The sequence below is a fragment of the Elephas maximus genome, chromosome 20, assembly GCF_024166365.1.
Source record: "Elephas maximus indicus isolate mEleMax1 chromosome 20, mEleMax1 primary haplotype, whole genome shotgun sequence".
Taxonomy (NCBI): domain Eukaryota; kingdom Metazoa; phylum Chordata; class Mammalia; order Proboscidea; family Elephantidae; genus Elephas; species Elephas maximus.
In genome coordinates, this window is record NC_064838.1 from 51,984,268 (window position 1) to 52,004,083 (window position 19,816).

General features: G+C 49.1%; 1 protein-coding gene across 1 annotated transcript; it reads right to left on the reverse strand.

Moving 5' to 3' along the window:
• Window positions 1–2,229: 2,229 nt before the first annotated feature.
• Window positions 2,230–15,863, reverse strand: CSPG5 (chondroitin sulfate proteoglycan 5). Its single transcript, XM_049862067.1, has 5 exons — window positions 15,758–15,863; window positions 14,054–15,164; window positions 10,952–11,140; window positions 9,088–9,163; window positions 2,230–2,688 (listed from the first exon to the last, which is right to left on the reverse strand). Exons 1-5 carry the CDS (start codon window positions 15,861–15,863, stop codon window positions 2,527–2,529), a joined length of 1,644 nt encoding a protein of 547 aa, XP_049718024.1. The 3' UTR covers window positions 2,230–2,526.
• Window positions 15,864–19,816: the final 3,953 nt, after the last annotated feature.

Consider the following 19,816-nt stretch of genomic DNA (forward strand, 5'->3'; position numbering starts at 1 on the left):
GCTGTGACCCCAGAGAACTGTGCCCTGGAGGAAGCGTGAACCAGAAGTGAACGGGCCCTTGCATAGTCTGCAGCCTTGCTTAATTTTGCCCAGAAAATCTCCAGTCTTAAACCTGGATTAAGGTGACACTGGAATTATAGTGCCCCCAGGTGCCTAAGTGGGGGTGAGGGGGGTGGGGGCGGGGAGAAAAAAAACCTCTCTAGAGAAAGCAATCATCCTAGGCCTCAAATTATTTCTATTAATATTTTTAAAACAATGTCCAGCATAAAATAAAAAATAATGAGGCACATGAGACAAATCGAGGAACCAACAGAAATCAGGCAAAAGAAACATGCTTATAGGGATTCCAGTTATTAGAATTATCACAGATGGATCACAGGCAAATTCTAGAAAATGCCCTCCATTCCAAATAGTAAATCTGGCTATTTAAATTGTTAATTCTTTTAATCCATCCCTATTAAACTTAAAAAAACTTGTTCCATAATATCTGAGGAATCTGACCTCATAAATGGGATAAATCTATAACAAATCTGATTTAAATAGCTTAGGGCAAGGACATGTTCTACATATATCAGGTTCTGGAATTTATAGCCTCTTTTGTTTTTAATTGTGCTAAGAAAACAACTAAAAACCCAAATTCTGCAAATCCCAAACCTTGACTTTTATTATTTATTGTACAAAGATTTTTCTTGGGAAGTATGTGAAATATTTTGAAATTTAGAAAACAGCCACAAATCTGATTCATATAACCTATACCTGAAAATGAGGAACCTTGGTGATGCAATGGTTAAAATGCTCACCAAAAAGTTGGCGGTTCGAACCCACCAGCAGCTCTTCAGAAGTAAAGACCCAGTGATCCCATAAGGATTATTGTTGTTGTTAGGTGGTTCCAGCTCATAACGACACAATAGAATGAAACACTGCCCCGTCCTGCGCCATCCACCATCCTCACAATCATTGTTATGTTGAGCCCATTGTTACAGCCACTGTGTCAATCCAAGGTGAGGATCTTCCTCTTTTTCCCTGACCCTCTACTTTATCAAGCACGATCCTTCTATAGTCTTCGATCTTCATCAGTGCTTCAAGTCCTCTTCACTTTCAGCAAGCAGGGTTCTGTTTATCTGCATAATGCAGGTTGTTAATGAGTCTTCCACCAGTCCTGATGCCACATTCTTCTTCATATAGTCCAGCTTCTTGGACTATTTGCTCAGCATATAGATTGAATATGTATGGTGAAAGGGTGCAATCCTGACGCACACTTTTCTTGATTTTTAAACCGTGCCAGTATTCCCTTGTTCTGTTCTAATGACTGCCTCTTGGTCTATGTACAGATGCCACGTGAGCACAATTAAGTGTTCTGGAACCCCTGTTCTTCACAAGGTCATCTGTAATTTGTTATGATCCACAGGTGAACGCCTTTGCATAGTCAAAAAAACACAGGCAAACATCTTTCTGGTGTTCTGTTTTCAGCCAAGATCCATCTGACATCAGCAATGATATCCTTCATTCCACATCCTCTTCTGAATCCAGCTTCAATTTCTGGTAATTTCCTGTAGGTGTACCATAAAGATTACAGCCTTGGAAACCCTATGTGGCAGTTCTACTCTGTCCTATAGAGTCACTATGATTCGAAATCGACCTGACGGCAACAAAAAAAAAGGTTATATTATTTCCCTGGATTGCTGCAATCCCCATCTTCAAATCTGCTTTCACTACTATCTCCAGAGATAACTTTTTAGAAAATAAACCCGACCCTGTCCTTAACTGGCATTCAAGGCTCTTCACAATCTGCTCGTCCTTTACAGCCTTATCCACCTAGGACCTCTCCCTCTCAGTCTCTAGTCATGCATGTCGCACTACCTTCCTAACTTTCGGAGTGCTCTCCCTCTAATATTTACTTGCTATATTATACTTGTTTATAAGTCTGTTTCTCAAGTAGACAGTTAACTTCTTGAGGTTAAGATCTATCTTATTCATTTATTATTCTCGGGATTTAGCATAGTGCCTGGCTCAGAGTAGGTGTTGAATATTTATGAAAGAATAAAAGAGCGCTCTTAAGAGTTGGTGATATAAACCATTTCTGGAATTCCAAACATATTTAAATAAACATACATCTTCAATGAAGGCAAGAACTCAACTCAAAGTGACAAGAATGGGGAGGGAGTGGACATAATGACATTAGGAAAATGGATAACTTTTTAAAAAGTTTTATTTCAAGAACTTTGTTTTTTACTGGTATCTCAAAAAAAGGTGGGTCAAAGTACAAAAAAAAGTCAGTTGAGTAACAGCACAGGTTTAGAAATCACAGCAGCAGAAGCACTGTACAGACGGCACAGACAGAACAGTCCAACGGATGCAATTCCATTCAGATTCTTTGCTTTTTTTTCCCTCCTGTACAAAATACATCAAAGCATGCCATGAGATCAGAAAAAGAAAAGGGCTTAACAAATGGTTACAAGAAATAGACTCTGTACAAGAGGAGGCAACATTTCCCCCCGCCCCCGTCTCCTTTCTTCTTGCTCTGCTTCAGGTTAAGTTATTCTGCAGACAGTTCACGTCCAAGTCCGCCTGGTCACCTTTGTTACTCTCAAGTTTGGGCGACGTGGAGTTCTGGATGTTAAAGGACTCCTCCTCTTTCAGGCAAGACTTGAGAACTTCCTGGATTTTGTGGGGTGCACTTGTATCATCCTGGAAGAGAAAAAAATTTGTGGGGTGGGGGTGGGAGTAGAGGGAAAGAGACAATGATTACAGCAATCGACAAAACTTCTACCTGGCTGAAAGAAGCATCACTGAAAAAAGGAAGAAAGTTTTAAGACTTGAATGAACAAAAATAACCGATTAGCAGCTACTTTTTAGGAAATTCACCCTTAAAAGCAATGGCCAGAATAAATGAAAGTTTGCCAAGTAACTGGATTGCAATACTTTTAATTTGGGCCAGTCCAGGGTTTTCTCTTGGACAGAGATGGGGGAGAAATAGTCCCTTTTACTACCGTTCCTTTAGAGGGGCCTTGTTGTTGTGTGCCACTGAGTCAATTCGGACTCACAGCGACCCCATAGGACAGAGTAAAACTGCCCATAGGGCTTCCCAGGCTGTAATCTTTGCAGGAGCAGATCACTAGGTCTTTTCTCCCTAGGAGCCACAGGTGGGTTCTAACCTTTTGGTTAGCAGCTGAGTGCTTAACCATTGCACCACCAGGGCTTCTGAGGCCCCATAAAGTCTTGCATGTTGATAAACTCTGGAGGACCTGCCTAGCCCCTCCTTCCTCTGGCTCTCCAGTATGTTGTGTTCTGCTCTCCCAGGCAGGTCTTGGACAGGAAACACTGGTGAATATACTGGTGGACTCACAGAGCTATGGTCAGGTGCGGGGCTGCTCCTGGCAAAGCCAGGGCTCCTCCCCCCACAGCAAATATACATTTTCTGACTAGAAACCAAAGATGTGTGGGCCTTTTACTGTTAGGCCTTTACCTACTAAAAAAATGATACCTAAAAAGGTGTTTCCTCAACCCAAGTGCCATGTCCGAATAAGTCCTGCTGCCTCAATGGCCTGCCATATTCTCCATCAAGTGGCACCCATGCTGCTGGTTCTTCAGCGTGCCCATGCCCTCTCACCAATCCATGTCATGCTGCCTTCAGCCCTATGCAAGCTCCTGAACCTGAACTGAATTTGCTTGTTAAGGGTTTTCAGGAAACCCTCATGGCACACTGTCCTCCGAGGTCACATTCTGGGCATTCAAAGAACTTTTATGGCAACTCCTGCCTTCCCACTACTCTTTTCCTAGGGCTTACTTGAGGGGATTAGAACCGTGGAGAGTCAATGTGTCTAAGTTCTTTCTTTGGTGCCCCAAATAGCTATTGTAAATGCTCACAACTCTGCTAATCAAAGATGTTGTGGAACTCTTCAGGCCGATTCATGGGTGGCAAGAAGAGAGAATGTTTCCTTATCTGGCCAGCAAGCTAAGACTTCTTGCTTTAACCACTTCTACAAATCAACTCACTACCAAGGACTAGAGCATTCTCCATAAAACTCTAGTGAGCTCTTGTCCATGCTGCCTGCTACTGAGTTTGACCCATAGGAGCACTAGATTAGGGTAGTGATTGGTTGGAAACAAAGTAGGGAATGACTCCAGGCTTTTCCACGATGCTTGTATGATAGTGCACTAACCCAAAACCAAACCCACTGCTGCCGAGTTGATTCCAAATCATAGTGACTCTATAGGACAGAGTAGAACCATCCCATAGGGTTTCTAAGGCTGTAATCTTTATGGAAGCAGACTGCCACATCTTTCTCCCACAGAGCGGCTGGTGGGTTCGAACTGCCAAACTTTTGGTTAGCAGCCGAACAGTTAACCACTGTGCCACCAGGGCTCCTTACAGTGCACTAAGGGAGCTCAAAAGTACTGTACATACAGCAATCACTGTCACCTGCTCATTACTCCCAGGGTCAGTTAGCACTTTTCCAGAGAACCAGCTTGAGCAGAGTTATTTAATAGTGAGTTTCAAAGATTTCAGACATGATTTACAGACAGTGAGGCAAAAACCAGAGGAAATGAACTTCATACAGCACTGAGGCAGACTGCATGCAAGGCAGACACGCAAGGCACCCACAGGCACTTGGTATTTTCAATCACTTCTTGGAGAGAGTCAGAAAAAACTTTTTAGTAACATAAATCTACACTGCTGAGATGGAAAGATCTCCATGACATAAGCATAAAAAAGTAAGAAGTGGACCATATATATAGTAAGAGCCTATTATGTTTATGAAATATAATGATATACAGATGTATGTGTACACAATTACGTACATATTTTATGGGGAGGGAAGTGGGTGTGGTAGAACTGCACTTTTTATTTCCTGTACTTCTGTATTGTTTTGGGGGAAGACGATGGGCATGGAGGCTTGAGAGTTGGGCCATTAAAATCCTGGGTAGGATGGACTTTGAATCATAGCAAAACTTGGAACAAGGTATCAGCACCTATACTTGGCTCTCCTCTTTGGGTATACTTAGCACAAGAACAGTCTCATAATGTGAAAAGAAGTGGATTTAGTCACTCATAGGCCTGGGCATCAAAGCTGTGATGCCATGAAGGTAGGGGCCCCTTAAACCCGGCCCCTTGAGGGCTCACGAGATTTGGACAGATGAGAAAACTGCTTCTGGGCCAAGGGGTGGGAGGAACATAGTCTAAAAGTAAGGAGCACAGATATCCAACAATCCTATTAGACAAACTAAGTACCTCCAACAAACAGAACTGCTAACCTAAGCGTCTCTGCAAGAACTTGATCCTGTTAAGCCTACGGTTGCTGAATCCCATGACAGAAAGCCCCATCTGCCTTTGCTTTGGCAGAAGTCCCTCATCATGGGAGAGCTGGACTGCCATCTGGCATAAGACCTGGGAACTACTGTGCCCTCTGCCCTGGCATTCTACCCCAGCCATATGAGCACCCTTCAGCCCAGGGGTAATGTGGGTTCAGGCCTAGACCCGTCCTTGTCCAGACACAAACCTCTATCAGAGAGGTGGGCAGTTAATGCTTTATCAGTCACAGGAAAAAGAGACAGCCTGGAAAGTTGGAAAGATGTGAATTGTAAAAAACAAAGCACTAAGGGATGCCATGGAGAAATCCTAGTAACAAACTGAAATGTCCCGGAAGGTCTGTCAAATTTTAGGAGGACCCAAGTTATATCTACAACATTCCCTCAATTGCACAGCTTTGAGGACCTACAGGGCAGCTCTCGGTGTTTGGGCAGGCTGCCTGTGGGTTTCAGGTGACTTCACTCATGCGGTGCACCTGGAAAGTATCCAGCTTCCCACACGCTCAGCATTCCTCCTGGAAAGCTTACAAACCTCCACAGCTGTGGCTGAGGAGTCGCAAACCTTTCCCTTTTCTCTAGTGTTCCCTTTTGAGGTTGGCTGGTCAGCTACACAAGAGACTCACTCACACACAGATTCAGACAATGGCCCACTGGCTCCAGTGCCTCACAACTGTTCGGGAGGGCCGGAGGAGCGGGCAGCACCAGAAGCACTGAACAGCAGAGAAGAAGGAAGGGAAGTGCCACCAACAGGGACACCAGCAACTGACCCACCCCACCACAGACCCAAAGCAGCAGATTTTTTTGTTTGAAATCTTTTCAGAGTGTGGCTTGTAGAGATGATTGGAACTGGGCAGGAAAATGACCCAATCAACCTGCCTTCTATAAAAGAAATAACTCCTCCATTAAGATAAATACAACTCTCTAAAATTTTGGGAAACACCAATACCAAGCAAGTAAATCTAAGGAGGAAAGGGAGAGGGACAGGGAGAGACCAAACCAGCAGGCCTGACACTGATGCCCTTAGTTGCACTTCTCTGCTCACCCCAGAGGCTTTCTCACTTTCACTCTGCTGCTAACACCACTTGTAAGCAATCAATGTGGTGGTTGAAGCAATGAACTTCACATCAAAGTGGCAATCATCTTAACTGTCAGCGTTCACAAGATCTTGACTAAGTTTGACCTTCAGACTAGGTGGAAAGAATTGGAGGTGAAGGTGAAAATCACCGGTACCCTCCCTGAGGGACAGTCACTTGCCCACCTCCCAGTGCCTTGGCAGAGAGCAGAGCCTATCCCCTGGGGCACAGCCTGAATGAAGGATGCCAGCTGAGAATGACCCGTGAGATCCCAGAGGCAGAGGAAACCACCACAGCCTGCTGCCCCCTTCCTCCCACAGTCCCTCCTCAAGGTAGAGTCCACCACGACTGACGACCCCGCTCCACTCCATTTTTAAGACTTGTTGTATTCTGATGTCAGGTGAGTGGTAGCTTTCACATACAAATGCCTTGCTTTCCACAGAGCTGGGTCAACTGAGGAGGATAAGAAATCTTTGTATTAGCTCACGCAGTCACGCCCTCCAAGAAGAGCTACTTCTTCCCCCTCCCTCTTTATAAAGGGAAAAGGTATCTGTACCTGTGGTAGGGATGCTGGACCAGAAATGCATGGGTCAGAAACTTTCCTAAGGGCCCTTGAGCTCTGTCAGGCTGGAGTGGTAGGAGGAATTAACAATCGACAACGAATACCCTGACTATAGGAACTGCCATACCGGTCAAACCAGCTACCTCTCAAGTACAAAATGGCAGACCAGATGGTGGAAACAAGATACTTTGTGGTAGACCATCATTCACTAATGTTCAGTAAATGCTGACTGAGTGCATATTAATTACTGCAAGGGGCTGGGTAAGGTAGGGATGTAGTGTATACCAAGATGAGCAAGACGCTGACCTGTCCTGAAGGTGCTTATGTCCTTGTGAGTTGACTGTGGTTATCAATCTTAAAGTTTGTAAGACATTTTGTTTCCTTGGTTATTATAGTCATCTTTAGTTTATTCATATCTTGGGACACACCAGCTGAAATAATATCTGTTCCTTTTCTACTCTTTATATCGACTTTAATTATCCTAAATTTACCTCTTTTATTTCATACTTAAATAGGTCTTCTTTATTTCACCCCCACCAGGCGAAGTTTTCCTTTTCTACGATGTGGTAAAAAAGGTCATACTTATTATTTTTCTCTTTTCCTCCTTCTGGAGCCACAGTTTCCCCATCCATAAAACGAAGACAGTGGTGGAGATATGTGCTGCCCAGTGCTGCAGTGCTAGCCATGTTTTAAAAGCGCAACAGTCACATGTAGCTAGTGGATGCTGTGGTGGAAGGCGCAGATATAGAACGTTTCTATCTCACCAAACATTCCACTGGACAGCACTGCTGTAGACCGTTAAGGCTCCTATGAGTTTTGATACTCTATTATTTCAAAGAACTTCCTCAAAATTTTCTCCTAAATTCCATTGTTGCAGTGTGAAGAATCTCAGTTTAGCTTCCTAATCTGTGTAATAATGCATTTATCTTGAGGCATGGGCTATAAATTATGTGCAGGATTCTTGGATTTTGACGTGACATGATCTGGGGCTGGGATGGTTTCTGTCTTGTTTTCAAAATTCTCTCTGATGTTGCCCAGTATTTTACTGGCCAGTCTATTTCAGGTAACACACTAGACCAAAAGTGGTCTATTGGGGTCTGCTGTTATTGTTGTTCGTTGCTGTCAAGTCAGCTGTGACTCATGGTAGCCCCACATACAACATAAGGAAATGCTGCCCAGACATGCGCCAACTTCATGGTTGCTGGCATGTCTGAGGCCATTGTTGCAGCCATTGTGTAGCGCCTTCCAACCTGGCAGGTCATCTTCCAGCACTATGCTGAACAAAATTATGTTGTGATCCATAGGGTTTTCATTGGCTAATTTTCAGAAGTCGATTGCTAGGGCTTTCTTCCTAGTCTGCTTTAGTCTGGAAGCTCTGCTGAAACCTGTCCCCCATGGATGACCCTGCTAGTGCCTGAAATACTGGTGGCACAGCTTCCAGCATCATAGCAACATGCAAGTCACCACAGCATGACAAACTGACAGACAGGTGGTGGCTATTGGGGTCTACGGGCCATTTATTGGGTCTCAGCTGGTATTTCTGAGCCCATCATCCTAACAACAGAATTTGACTTTTATCCTAGACTTATGTTCTATGGTTCCACCAGTGTTCTGTGCTCACCTCTGGCCCTATCCAGTTGTGTATAAGCCTGACTGTTCTTAGGGTCCACAAATAGAGTCAAGAACCAGAGGTCCTATTCCACCCATCCCAGGCAGCAACTACCATTTGCTTCACTGACCATTGGGAAATTCCCCAGCAATAAAAGCAGAGCCCTTTCTCCTTGATATGAAAAGGAGAAACACAATAATCAGATTTCTGAGGCCTTCATGAAGCTGAAAATTAAGTCATCCTAGAAAAAAACCTTTTCTACTACATATAACTCTTCTTGCCAAGGAAGTGATATATCATCAAGCCTCTACTTCCACCTTCAATGCCCCAGCCCATTGCTCTAAGCTGATCTCCAGAGTTCCCATGAGGCTATACACTCTGAAACAGACCAAAGACATGAGAGAAGAGAGCTGAAGCATGCATTAAGGAGAGATGTGAAGAAGACAAGTTACCTGACAGATAGTGTTATCATAGTGAGCCAAGGCACGGGCATGGGGGGAGGAGGTACGGGGAGTGTCGCAAAGTTTCCTTACATTTGGGTGAGAGCCCTCAGCAATGGTGGAGAGGGAGAAGTTATCGTTGTGGAGCTCAGATGGGGTCCGGAATTTGCTGATTAGGACAGAAGAAAGGAAAATATAAGTGAAACAATCATAGCAAAATTTAACAATAGTAGTAATGCCTCAGCTTCATGGGTCAAATACCGTATTTCATCAAATGCCATGGATCATAATAAGATGTACCATTAGGAAAAAAACTTTCACCATTTAAATGATTCAATACTTTCTTAGCACCTAGAATTTTTCATTTTATACTTGAGGCAGCTAATTTAGACTTTAGATAAAGAACTGACAATAATGTGGACAGCTATGACCATGCTCCTGCATGCCAGGTAATGACAACTACATCATGACTGCCATCTGGCCAACAGTGATTATAAGGTGCCAGCAAAAGACACAATCCAATTTCAGAGATGTTAATATGTGAAGAAAATGTTTATCTTGCAATCAGTAAATTCCAGCAGTATCTGTAGTGCACTGGACACCCGCAGCACTATCAGAGCAGTAGCTAGGCTTGGGAAAGAAATAAAGTATTCAGAGAGAAATAGGGGAGATGACATCTGAGCTGAAGGGGCGCAGGAGCCATGCTCTGCGCAAAACTCATAGCTGGCTAGAGGAGAAAGGCCTAGAATGAGGACATAGCTCTGGCCACGGGTCTTGTTTCTCCACTGCCCTAGCACCTGCTCCTTTCTCTCCTCCATCCTCATCAGCAGCTGCCCTGATTTAGGTGGTCCCATCCCCCTCCTCTCCAAACATCCCTGCTCACCCAGCTACTCTTGGTATAGGGTCCCGGCTTGTATCTCTTCAGAGTGATCACATGCACAGATACAGCCCTGCCTCAATGCACAGGTACAATGGAGGGGCCCTTATAGCCCCACTACAGTTAGCTGAGAGGCTGCAGAAAGCTGCTGGTATCTGCACACTGCATGCTTCTACCCAGCAAAGGAGCAACAGATGGCATTTTGTCCTCTTCCCAGGACTCAGGGAAAGTCCTTCAGTCTTTCTCTGAAAGGAGTTTCAGGTCACAGGAAGGAGATGAATGGGACCAACAGCTTTGAAGGGAGGTGAGGGCTATTCTGCATAAAGTGTCTCTTGGGCCCAAGGAGGCTGAGCTCCAACCTCCTCCACTTGTGACTACTGTGACATTTCAGAAGGGTTATTTTCCTTAACATCAGGAGTGATTCTCTCCTATATATGAGAGCAGGTTCAAGTATTCAAGGCATGGAGGTAAAGAGTAAACACATGGTGCTGCTCACATACACCCAACAGTCACTGCTATACTAAGGGAAAAGCTGAACTGAGCCCTTAAAATCCATACTGCAGAGGGTTAACTCTAACACCTCCACCAAATTTTACTCAGGAGAGGTAGAAAATTTCCTTAAGTTTCTTGCACTTCTGTTTGCATCAGGGGTTTGCAAGCTTTTAAAAAGCCATGCATTGTGGTGTGAAACCTTTTCTCTTTAGCATTCATTGAGAAGGAGCTGGTATTGAGGTGACAGCAGATTTGAGGAAGATGGAGTTTCTTCACACGGACTGTGAGCGGAATCCTTATACTGGCCTAGTCTAAAACCAGGGAAGCCTGTGCAGGCATGGGGTGGTGGTGGCAGGGAAAGTTGAGTACAGTATCTTACTTGGGAAATATAGGTGAAAGTTGCTATATGCTGGCTGTCTTTTCTTTAAGCACCCTCCTTCCCATGTGGGGAAGGGCTGTGGTGACGGTGTTCGGACTGTTGGTGGGCTGCTGGTGCCAGAGACCCTTATGATAACATCCCTGGATCAGATGGAGGGGCACAGTGGGGTCAGGGTGCCTCCCATCACGTGAGGCTGGTGACAGACTTACTTGGTCCTACGCAGCTTGGTATTCTCCGTCTTGAGCAGATAGAGCTTCTTGGCAAAGAACACCGTCATCATGAAAAGCAGGAGCAGCACAAGGGCAGCGGAGCCGACGGCCACACACATCACCTGGAAGTCGGTGATGATGGACTCACAGCGCATCCCCTTGTGCCAGATGTAGTCCTGCGTGTTGCATCTGCAGCAGGGACAGGGGGAGCCTGAGGCGATGGAGCCAGCAGCCACAGCCAGGATCTGGCCCCTGACCCCAATAATCATCTCAATAGCCTGTTCCTATGACAATCTAGAGGGACTGGAATGCTCCATATCTGTACAGCCCTTCTAATTGATATTCTCACCCCATCTTTACAACCCACCTATGAAGTGGACCAGCAACTCAGAGGTACACGATATAAATGAGGCAACCAAAGTTACATGGCCCTTAAGTAACCGAAGAGGGAAGGGAATGCTGGCCTTCCGCCTCAGAGTCTCAATGAGGACAATCCCAGGATTCTCTCAGGCCCCTCCCTGCCCTGGGCTCTGGGCAAAAGACAGATGAAAAACAAGATGAATAGGAGCTATGGCTACAAAATGCTAGGACCTGCTCTGCACATGAAAACCGATCTGTTGCTTTGCAGTCCCATCTAGCTCACGTGGCTAGCCAGACACTGAAAAATAAGGAAGTGGCAGACAAGGACAAACACAAAGATGGATGTATATTCTCCTCTTACCTCTGCAGCCCCATGTACAGCCCCTAAAACTCTTTATGCAATTACCATGAGAATGGTCATGCAAGCAGAGTGAGAATCACCCCTCTGGGTGGGTTTTAGTCCTTTTGTTGAGTGACTTTCTCCTGCCCTTGGGGACATTCCCAGGCTCCAACTCTTCCAATGACATTGCTGTTTCCATGGCAACCAGGCTGCTTCAAAGAGGAAAGATGTGGAAGGATACAGAGGCAGGCAAAGGAGGAAGGACAGGAACCTCAGGGTGGATGACAGACAAGAGAAAGGGGTCCAGAAATGGGGAAAATATGCTTGGAAGATTGGCTATTCTACATCCAGAATTGGGTAGGGAAACTTGGTTAATAAGGAATTCCCCTTTCTTTTCCAAATGAACCCCTTCAGTCACAGGGAGCCTGTTTGAAGATGCCAGGGAACGCATCTCCCTCTAAGAGGGGCCCTCTAACTCACTGTTCTAGAGAAGTTCCGCAATAGCTCTGATCGTTTTCCTGCAGTGGGTCAGGGTGACAGAGACAAAGGCAGGCTGCAGTCTGCGACTAAAGGTTCAGCAGTCCCCTGTGAGTGGAATGCAAAACAGTTCTCTAGCCACAGCTGAGAGTACACAGCCAGGGATCTCTGCAGGAAGGCCCGTGTGACCCTGGGGTGGAAGCCGAGCAAGGGTGGCTGAAGTGGACTTCAGTTCTCTAGCCACAGCTGAGTACACAGCCAGGGATCTCTGCAGGAAGGCCCGTGTGTGACCCTGGGGTGGAAGCCGAGCAAGGGCGGCTGAAGTGGACTTGAGAAGCCCTTCTGAGGGAGTGACACACTGGTGGACTTATTAGCAAAGCCATGCAGTTTAGTGAGGAGGACAACCTTCCTCTTCCACTTGGGAACCCCCTGAAAGCTCCAGGAGACTCTGGGAACCCCAGAGGCACCAAGGGCTCAAATCTCATCCTCTCATGGGCAGCTCACTTTGAAGGAGAAAACTCCAGGCCTCCAACAGGATTAAAGATGATGATTTGGCAGAGATTCCACAGCTTCCAGGCTGAAATTATCACTATAGCACCCCAAGCTGGAGTCTGCAGAGCAGAATCCCGGGGTTTCCCCATATTTCTGTTAGCCCTTAACCAATTGGCAAGGTTCTTGTTGCCATAATTTCTTGATCACATTCCCTCTTCTTGGCAATGGCTGGATGATTCCAACCAGAACTGTGTGGTCACTTCCTGTATCAGTGACCCTAATGTCATGACCATTTATTAAAAAAAACAAAGAACAAAAAGAAATTTTATAAAAAGAACAGGAACTCCAGCTTCTATGCCAAAGGTTCAACATTCATTGCTTTTATGTGTTATTCTCTTATTGGAACATCAAGACCTAAAGAATGTGAATTCCTGATATACCTCCAACTTAGACTCTGAAAAAAATATCGGAAATGACACAAAAGAGAGAGACTCATGTAAGAGGAGTGCTCCTCCTAGGGCCTGAGGAAACAAGACCCAAAGGAGTGTGAGGGTTCCACTTCACTCCTATGGCCAGTACAAGACAGAGAGACAAGGGAACCATTCACATCACCTCTGACTTGTGATTCTTCTAGAATAAGTCAGCCAGCTCTCCAGCACGTTAAATACCTCGCTGTGAGGGCAGTTCCCAAGAATGAAGGTGAATGGGGAATTACCTCAGGAGGCATGGGATGGCAGCTGCAGACAAAGTTCTCAGGCATACCAAGCTCTCTGGATCTTTAAAAACATTAAGGGTTGGGTATCCCAAGGAAGACAAACATTAAGGTAGAATGAAAAAGCCACCCAAAGTTAAGAAACCAGCAAAGACTCTCCGCTAAATTTTACCAATTTGAGTGGCTGTTCTTCTGGGTCTGCTCTCAGTGACAGGGTCTTCTGAGTTTACATGTCTACTCCCCACACACCCCACTCAGGCAGACTAGGCCCTCCTGCCATACACATGACTTGGAGCATTCAGCAGCAACCTTTCCTACAGAATAGGTTCATGGGCCTCGCCTCTTTTTGCTAGTACAGCCAGAACTAAATTCTCCATCAAAAATTCCCTAACCCTGCAAAGGCCTCTTTCCAAAACCCTTAAAGAAGTCCTTTTATTTTGCCTTTACAGTTTAGCGCTTTGGTAAAGGACACAACACCTAAAGAAAATAGAAACTCTTATTTCTAAGGAAACTCTCCTAGTGACGAAATTCCAAGAAATACATTTTAACAAGTAATTCTGTAGAAAATATCCCAGTGAACGTTTCTTGATCTGGGAATCCTGTGAATGTATAACCTTTTAGAAGGTGTGCCTGTCATCTCCCTCGTAGCTGGGTCTGCCTTACACACACTCTTCAGGTGCTCTTTTAGAAGCCCCTGGACACCTGTCTGCCACACCCTTACCTGCAGAAGGCCCCTATGTTCTCCACTAGGTAGCACTGGCCGCCGTTGTGACAGTAACTGGGGAAGAGGTCGCATACCGACCGGCAGGAGCCATTATGTCGCACAAAACCACTGCGACACTCAGTGCCATTCTCGCCTGGGGCCAGGCCCCTGACTGGCTCTCCTGGGCGGGGCCTGAGGGCAATGCTGCTGCCAGGGACTATCCCCAGAGTATGTTGTGGGGGGACAGCATGCCACCGACTAGTGGGCTGGCCTGCCCCTGGCCCCCGGCCAGGCTTCTTGGTGGGCATTAGAGGGTCATTTTCATCTTCCAGGTCTCCACCTCCCACTGCATCCTTATCATCCTCCTCTTCTTCCTCCTCTTCATCTAAGTCGTCATAGAATGAGGTGGTAGGGTAGAAATCAGATTCATCAAAGGGGGTAAAGTCATCGTATAAGTCAAGCAGGCTCCATGAAGGTGTCTCTCCGCCGGTGTCAGTATCGGGGTGGTGCTCCGAAGTTCCTAGTGAGCCTGGGAAGCTTCCCAGGTCGGCACCACGGCCCTCCCCGTCCAGTCCTTCGAAGTAGTCGATGTCAATTATATCTGAGGCTGGCTGGGGCTCCAGCGTGCCCTGAAAAGGGTATGTGGGTTCTAGCCCATGAGGGCCAGGTGTGCTGCCTCCCAAGTTCAGCCAAATCTCTAGGGAGCTCTCCTTGGGGAGTTCAGGGCCTGGGCTCGGCTTGTTGCCAGGGGTGGAGGAGGGTGGTCTGATAGCCTCGGGGGTGGCAGGGGGTACTGACGACTGCCCGAGGGCCTCATCGGGAGCAGGGAGTGTGGCTGGGAGGGCCTGGGCGTCGCCACTGCCCACCTCGGTGGTCACCGCGCCCAGGCCAGGGCTGTCAGTCTCCAGCCAGGAGGCGCCCGTCACCGCGGCCGAAGCCTCCAGCGCCTCTTCTGGGCCGACCCGGGGGCCAGCCGCGGCCTGCTCGTCGGCTGGTGCCGTCCACGCGGTCTCGTCTTCCCCAGTCCCTGACGGGGCGGCCCCGTCCCGCGTATCGTTGGCGCGCGGCTCCCATGCCAAGACGCTCTTCACCGGTCCCTCGGCCTCGACCGCGCTGCCCGCCTCGCGAGCTGTGGGCGGGAGGGCGAGGAGCGGGGAGTCAGGGTGGCGCCGCGCGCGCAACGGCTCTTGGGCTCCGCCCCACCGCGGCTCGCCCTCCCAGACCAGGGACAAGCGCGGCAGCCGCCACCAGGTATCCCAAGGCCACGCCCCCACCTTTAAGCTCAGTCCCTGGGTCTGGCCTCTCAGCCCTGGGAACACGGTACACCCGATCCAACATTTCCCCGCTCAGGCTCCCCACTCCACCTGCAGTCTAAAAGGCCAGGCCAGGGCGGCCTCCAGCTCGAGTCCCGTCTTGCAGTCTTACTCCCCCCATAGCCCGCCCCCACCTCCAGGCCCCGCCCCGAAGTTGCACTCAGGCCCCGCCCCATCTCCAGGCCCCGCCCCCATCCCGCACCGCGGTCCGCAACCCCGCGGCCGGCACCGCCCCCGCGCCCCGCACGCCCCCCACCTTCTGGCGCGCCCCATCCCCCGCCCTGGCCGCGGCCCAGGCGCTGCCCCGCCCCCTTACCACAGCTCGCGGACTCCGCCGGTACCCGAGGGCAGCCAGACCCCCGCCCGGAGGTGGGGCGCGAGTGCCGCCCAGGTCCCGGTCGGTACCCACCTGGCGCGGCCCCGGCGGCGAAAACCAGCGTGGCTCCCAGAAACAGCAGCAGCGGCGGCGGCCCCCGGCCCGGGCCCCCGCCCCCGGCGGCCCCGGCTCGGCCCATGGCGCGGCGCCCCGACCGCTATCCGCGGTCCGCCCGGCTGGCTGCGCCCTCGGCTCGCCCGGCCGCCGCGCCTCCCGCCCCGTGCTGCGGCCGCTTCAGCCCGCGATGGGCAGCGCGCGCCGCGCCTCTCCGCCTCCCGCCCCGCCCGCCGCGCCCGCCCCGCCGCACGTAGCGCTGACGCGGGACCCGCTCAGTCCGCCCGCCAGGAGGACAGACAGACCCCCTGACCGGGACACGGAGACAAACGGCCTTAGAGTTGCGCAGGGGCAGGCGCACAGCGCCGCGCGTGGCGGTAGCCCACAGGTGCACCGGCTGGGGGCCTGCGGGGCGGGGCGGGGCGGGGCGCGGTGCCGCCCTCTCCGTGCAGGGGCTGCACGGACCCTCCCCCTCGGGAGGAACCCACCCGCCATGCGGCGAGGCCGGAGGCGGGGACGCAGCGGAGCCAGACACCCGCAGACTCGGCAGGGCTGGCAAGGCCGCGAGAGGGGTGGGAGCCTGAGCCGCGCTGTAGAAACGAGCGGGACCCGGGGCGCACGGTGCCTTTCGGATCTCTGCGTTCACTCCCGGCGCAGCGCCTGCCTCGCGTTCGGGACTTGGAAGGTGCTTGGGGAGGTCGCCAGATCGAGGTGGGGCGGGCCCTGGCAGCGTCAGGGGAGCGGGCGAAGCTGACGGCCTAGGCTCTAATCCGATCAGACGTAATCCGTGTGCAGCCCAAACCACTAGCCCAGTCCGCGCAGAGCCTGACCCGCTCGGGGACGGGGGCAAGACCCTCTCCGGGGCTGCAACTGTCCCGCCCCCGATCTCGCCTCCTCGGTGCAGCCTGGGGAGCAGCCTTTAACTCTCGTCCCTCCCTCTCTTCTTGCCTTCCATGGAATCCAAACCAAAACCAACTGCTGTCGAGCCGATTCCGACTCAGAGCGACCCTATAGGAGAGAGGAACGGCCCCACAGGATTTCCAAGGCTGTAAATACTGTGACTCCGCTATTGCCTCGCAGGTGTTCTGGGCCACCAAAGCACAAGTTCTCGGGTAGACCTAGGTGTTCTAGTTCGCAGCCCAGGGACATGCAGGCACCAGTCAAACGTTATCGTGGTTTGTGCGGCCCTGTCCACCGCTCACAGGGCGACCCAGGACTACTTCCAAAGCCTTACTTATGTGGGGAGGCAGAGCCACGGCCTTGTCACCTGCTTATCCCCAAAACCGACCCGCCGGAGTAGAACTCTTGGCTGGGAACCCTTATAAATGGAGGAAGCCCAGGACAGGCTGAGGAGGATCTCAGTCCCCCTTTCACCTTTTGGAGGCTCCGTGATGTACTACCCAAATAATGACCTTTGGCTTCACAGCCCGCAGAGATTCTGCAACTCTAGTATTTGAGAGACGCTGCCTGTTTCTGCCCCAGGGGACCGTTTTGGTGACCAAGATGGGAGCTCTTACCTTCTGATCTTTCGTACATGTCCCCGGAGGGATTGTTATGGTTGACAGCCTGTTTCTTTCACTTGAACTGCTGAGCCTATTTTCTTTGCCGGGCTTTGCCTCCCATCCTGGTCTTTCTAGCAAACGCCTCCTTATGGCTAGGAAAGCTCAATTCTTATCATATCACCTTCCCCTCTATGAAGGAAGCCTTCTCAGCCTGCCCCAGGTGGTTAGCTGCTTATGCCCTGACCTCCTGGCCTGTCTGCAATAATTCCCCACTGCAAGGCACTTAAGTGCATAGCACCAGAGGCTCAGGAAGGTACAAACCTTATAAATGAACAGCCCCCACCTGACCCCAGAACCGTGGGTCTGGAGCCTTTTACAAACGGAGTTGACGTCCTGAGACTTTTCCATGGGTCCATACAGCCTTTGGGGATCGAAACACAACCTCCTCTGAGCGGAGGGTTACTCAGGGCTCTGCACTCACCTGTTGGCCACAGAGGCACCCAAGACACCCCTTTGTCTCCACCTGCTTCCCTTCTCCGTAGCTTGTCACTTTTTTTTTTGCCTGTATGTACAAGTTTATGTCCCTCTGCTTCTCAGTGTCTCCCTGATTTTTGGGTGGTGGTTGTCAGAGGGTCTTGGTGGACATGTCTCCCTCCTTTTCCCCTTCCTGAGGCACGTTTGGGAAGGTGCCTCAGTGATGGATCCCTTTATGTTTAGCGCATGACAACCACTCCAACCTCTTTCACAAGAGCAATCTGGATGGGGGCCTTCTCCCACCTCTTTGTTAAAATTCTCCCTACTCCATTTAAACTTATTTCGCATTTTCTCTTCAACATATTACTCAAATAGTGTTAAATATATTCTTTAAATTCGATTTTTGAGTTAAGGAAAACAAGCATATGGTACAAAATGAAGAAAATGTGAAATGTCTTCTCCCTCAATGTCTGTTCCTCCACCACCTTCTTCCCTTTCATGGAGACAAATTCTGTTACCACTTCAATTTGGGATTTTAAATCAACTGTTTCCACTCAGTTCTATTCTGATCCTTCCTGCAGATCTTATCAGCAGCTTTGGAACTGAGCACAGCACACCTGGGGGTGACACCTCCACAAGACAGATGGGAGTGCATTTAGGCAGGTACGCGTCATGTAGGATTGAGCATCTGATCTAGCCGAGTGACCTTGGGAGAGTCAGTAACCTGCGTTTCACAGTATTTGTGGAAGTGCTTGGTAACCACTGTGTCAAATGCATATAATTTTTTTTTTTTTTCTTCCTAGGTACAGGGACTGGGGTGGGCTGAAGCGATTAAGATGTATGAATTGGAGAGTGAAAAAAAAAAAGGAACCTGACTTCTATCTAGAGCTTACACCCATGTCTCCACATTCAAGTCTCATGTGTTTGGGCATCAGAGCTGCTTTTTGTGAGGCAGTGGCTCCTGCATGCCTCTGAGGTCCCTACTGAGTTTGGCCACCTGCCTCCAGGGCCAAGGCAGGCACAAGGCCCATTTCTATGGCTACTGCCTGCCTCCCCGCACATGTAAAGCCCCTGGCTTCACCAAGGGGCAGCTGTCCAGGGCGGAGCTGCTCCAATTGCCATGGCTGGGTGCAGTGTGGTCTGGACAGGAAGCAACACAGCTCCCAGCTTTAAGTTCTCAGAATTCCTCAGTATTAACTACTAACACTTTAATGAGTTTTCAGTTTTCCTAATACTCTAATTTGCCTTACTCTTCACAACTATACTATTGAGTCTTATTGGTCCCGTTTTAAACATCTGCAAAGTGATACTAAGAGAATTAACAACTTTGTCCAAGATCATGCTAGTGAAGTGTTAAGGCCAGTACTTGGAACTAAGATCCCGATTCCAAATTCTTTCATTTTAATGCAGAGGCTTTTTATTCCTGCTTTTGAAACTCAGAAAGGGAATCAGGATGCAGACCTAAGGCCCCACTTGGCAGAATGGAAGCCCTACTTCCTCCAAAAACCAAACCCGCTGCTGTTGACTCTATTCCGACTCATAGCAACCCAACAAGACAGAGTAAAACTGCCCCATAGGGTTTCCAAGGAGTATCTGGTGGATTCAAACTGCAAAGCTTTTGGTTAGCAGCCTGCTTTAACCACTACGCCACTACCTCCTCCACATGCTTCAATGCTCACCCAGACGTTTAAATTAATGCTGCGATCTCCTTAATAGGAAATACTGGAGATGGGTATAGACTCAGGAGCAAGAGTCGGAAAGGGACAGCTAGCATGGCCTCTGTCCTGCCAGGGTGCTGGCAGAGATGCATGGTTCTGGGCTGCAGGGAATGAATCTCCTTGGACCATTCCCAGGAAGGAGGAAAGGGCCATAAGTCAGGGGCTTGAGTTCTCTGTGCTGACCACCACCTCCTTGTTTCTGGGACTCTGGATTCTCAATTGAGCAAGTACTGTCAGCTCAGCAAAGGACATCATAATCTAGAGGTGGTCATCTTGTCCAGGCAGTTTGAGTGTGCCACCAGATTGGAAAGGCCTCTGGAATGTCATTACCCCAAGGCCAAGTC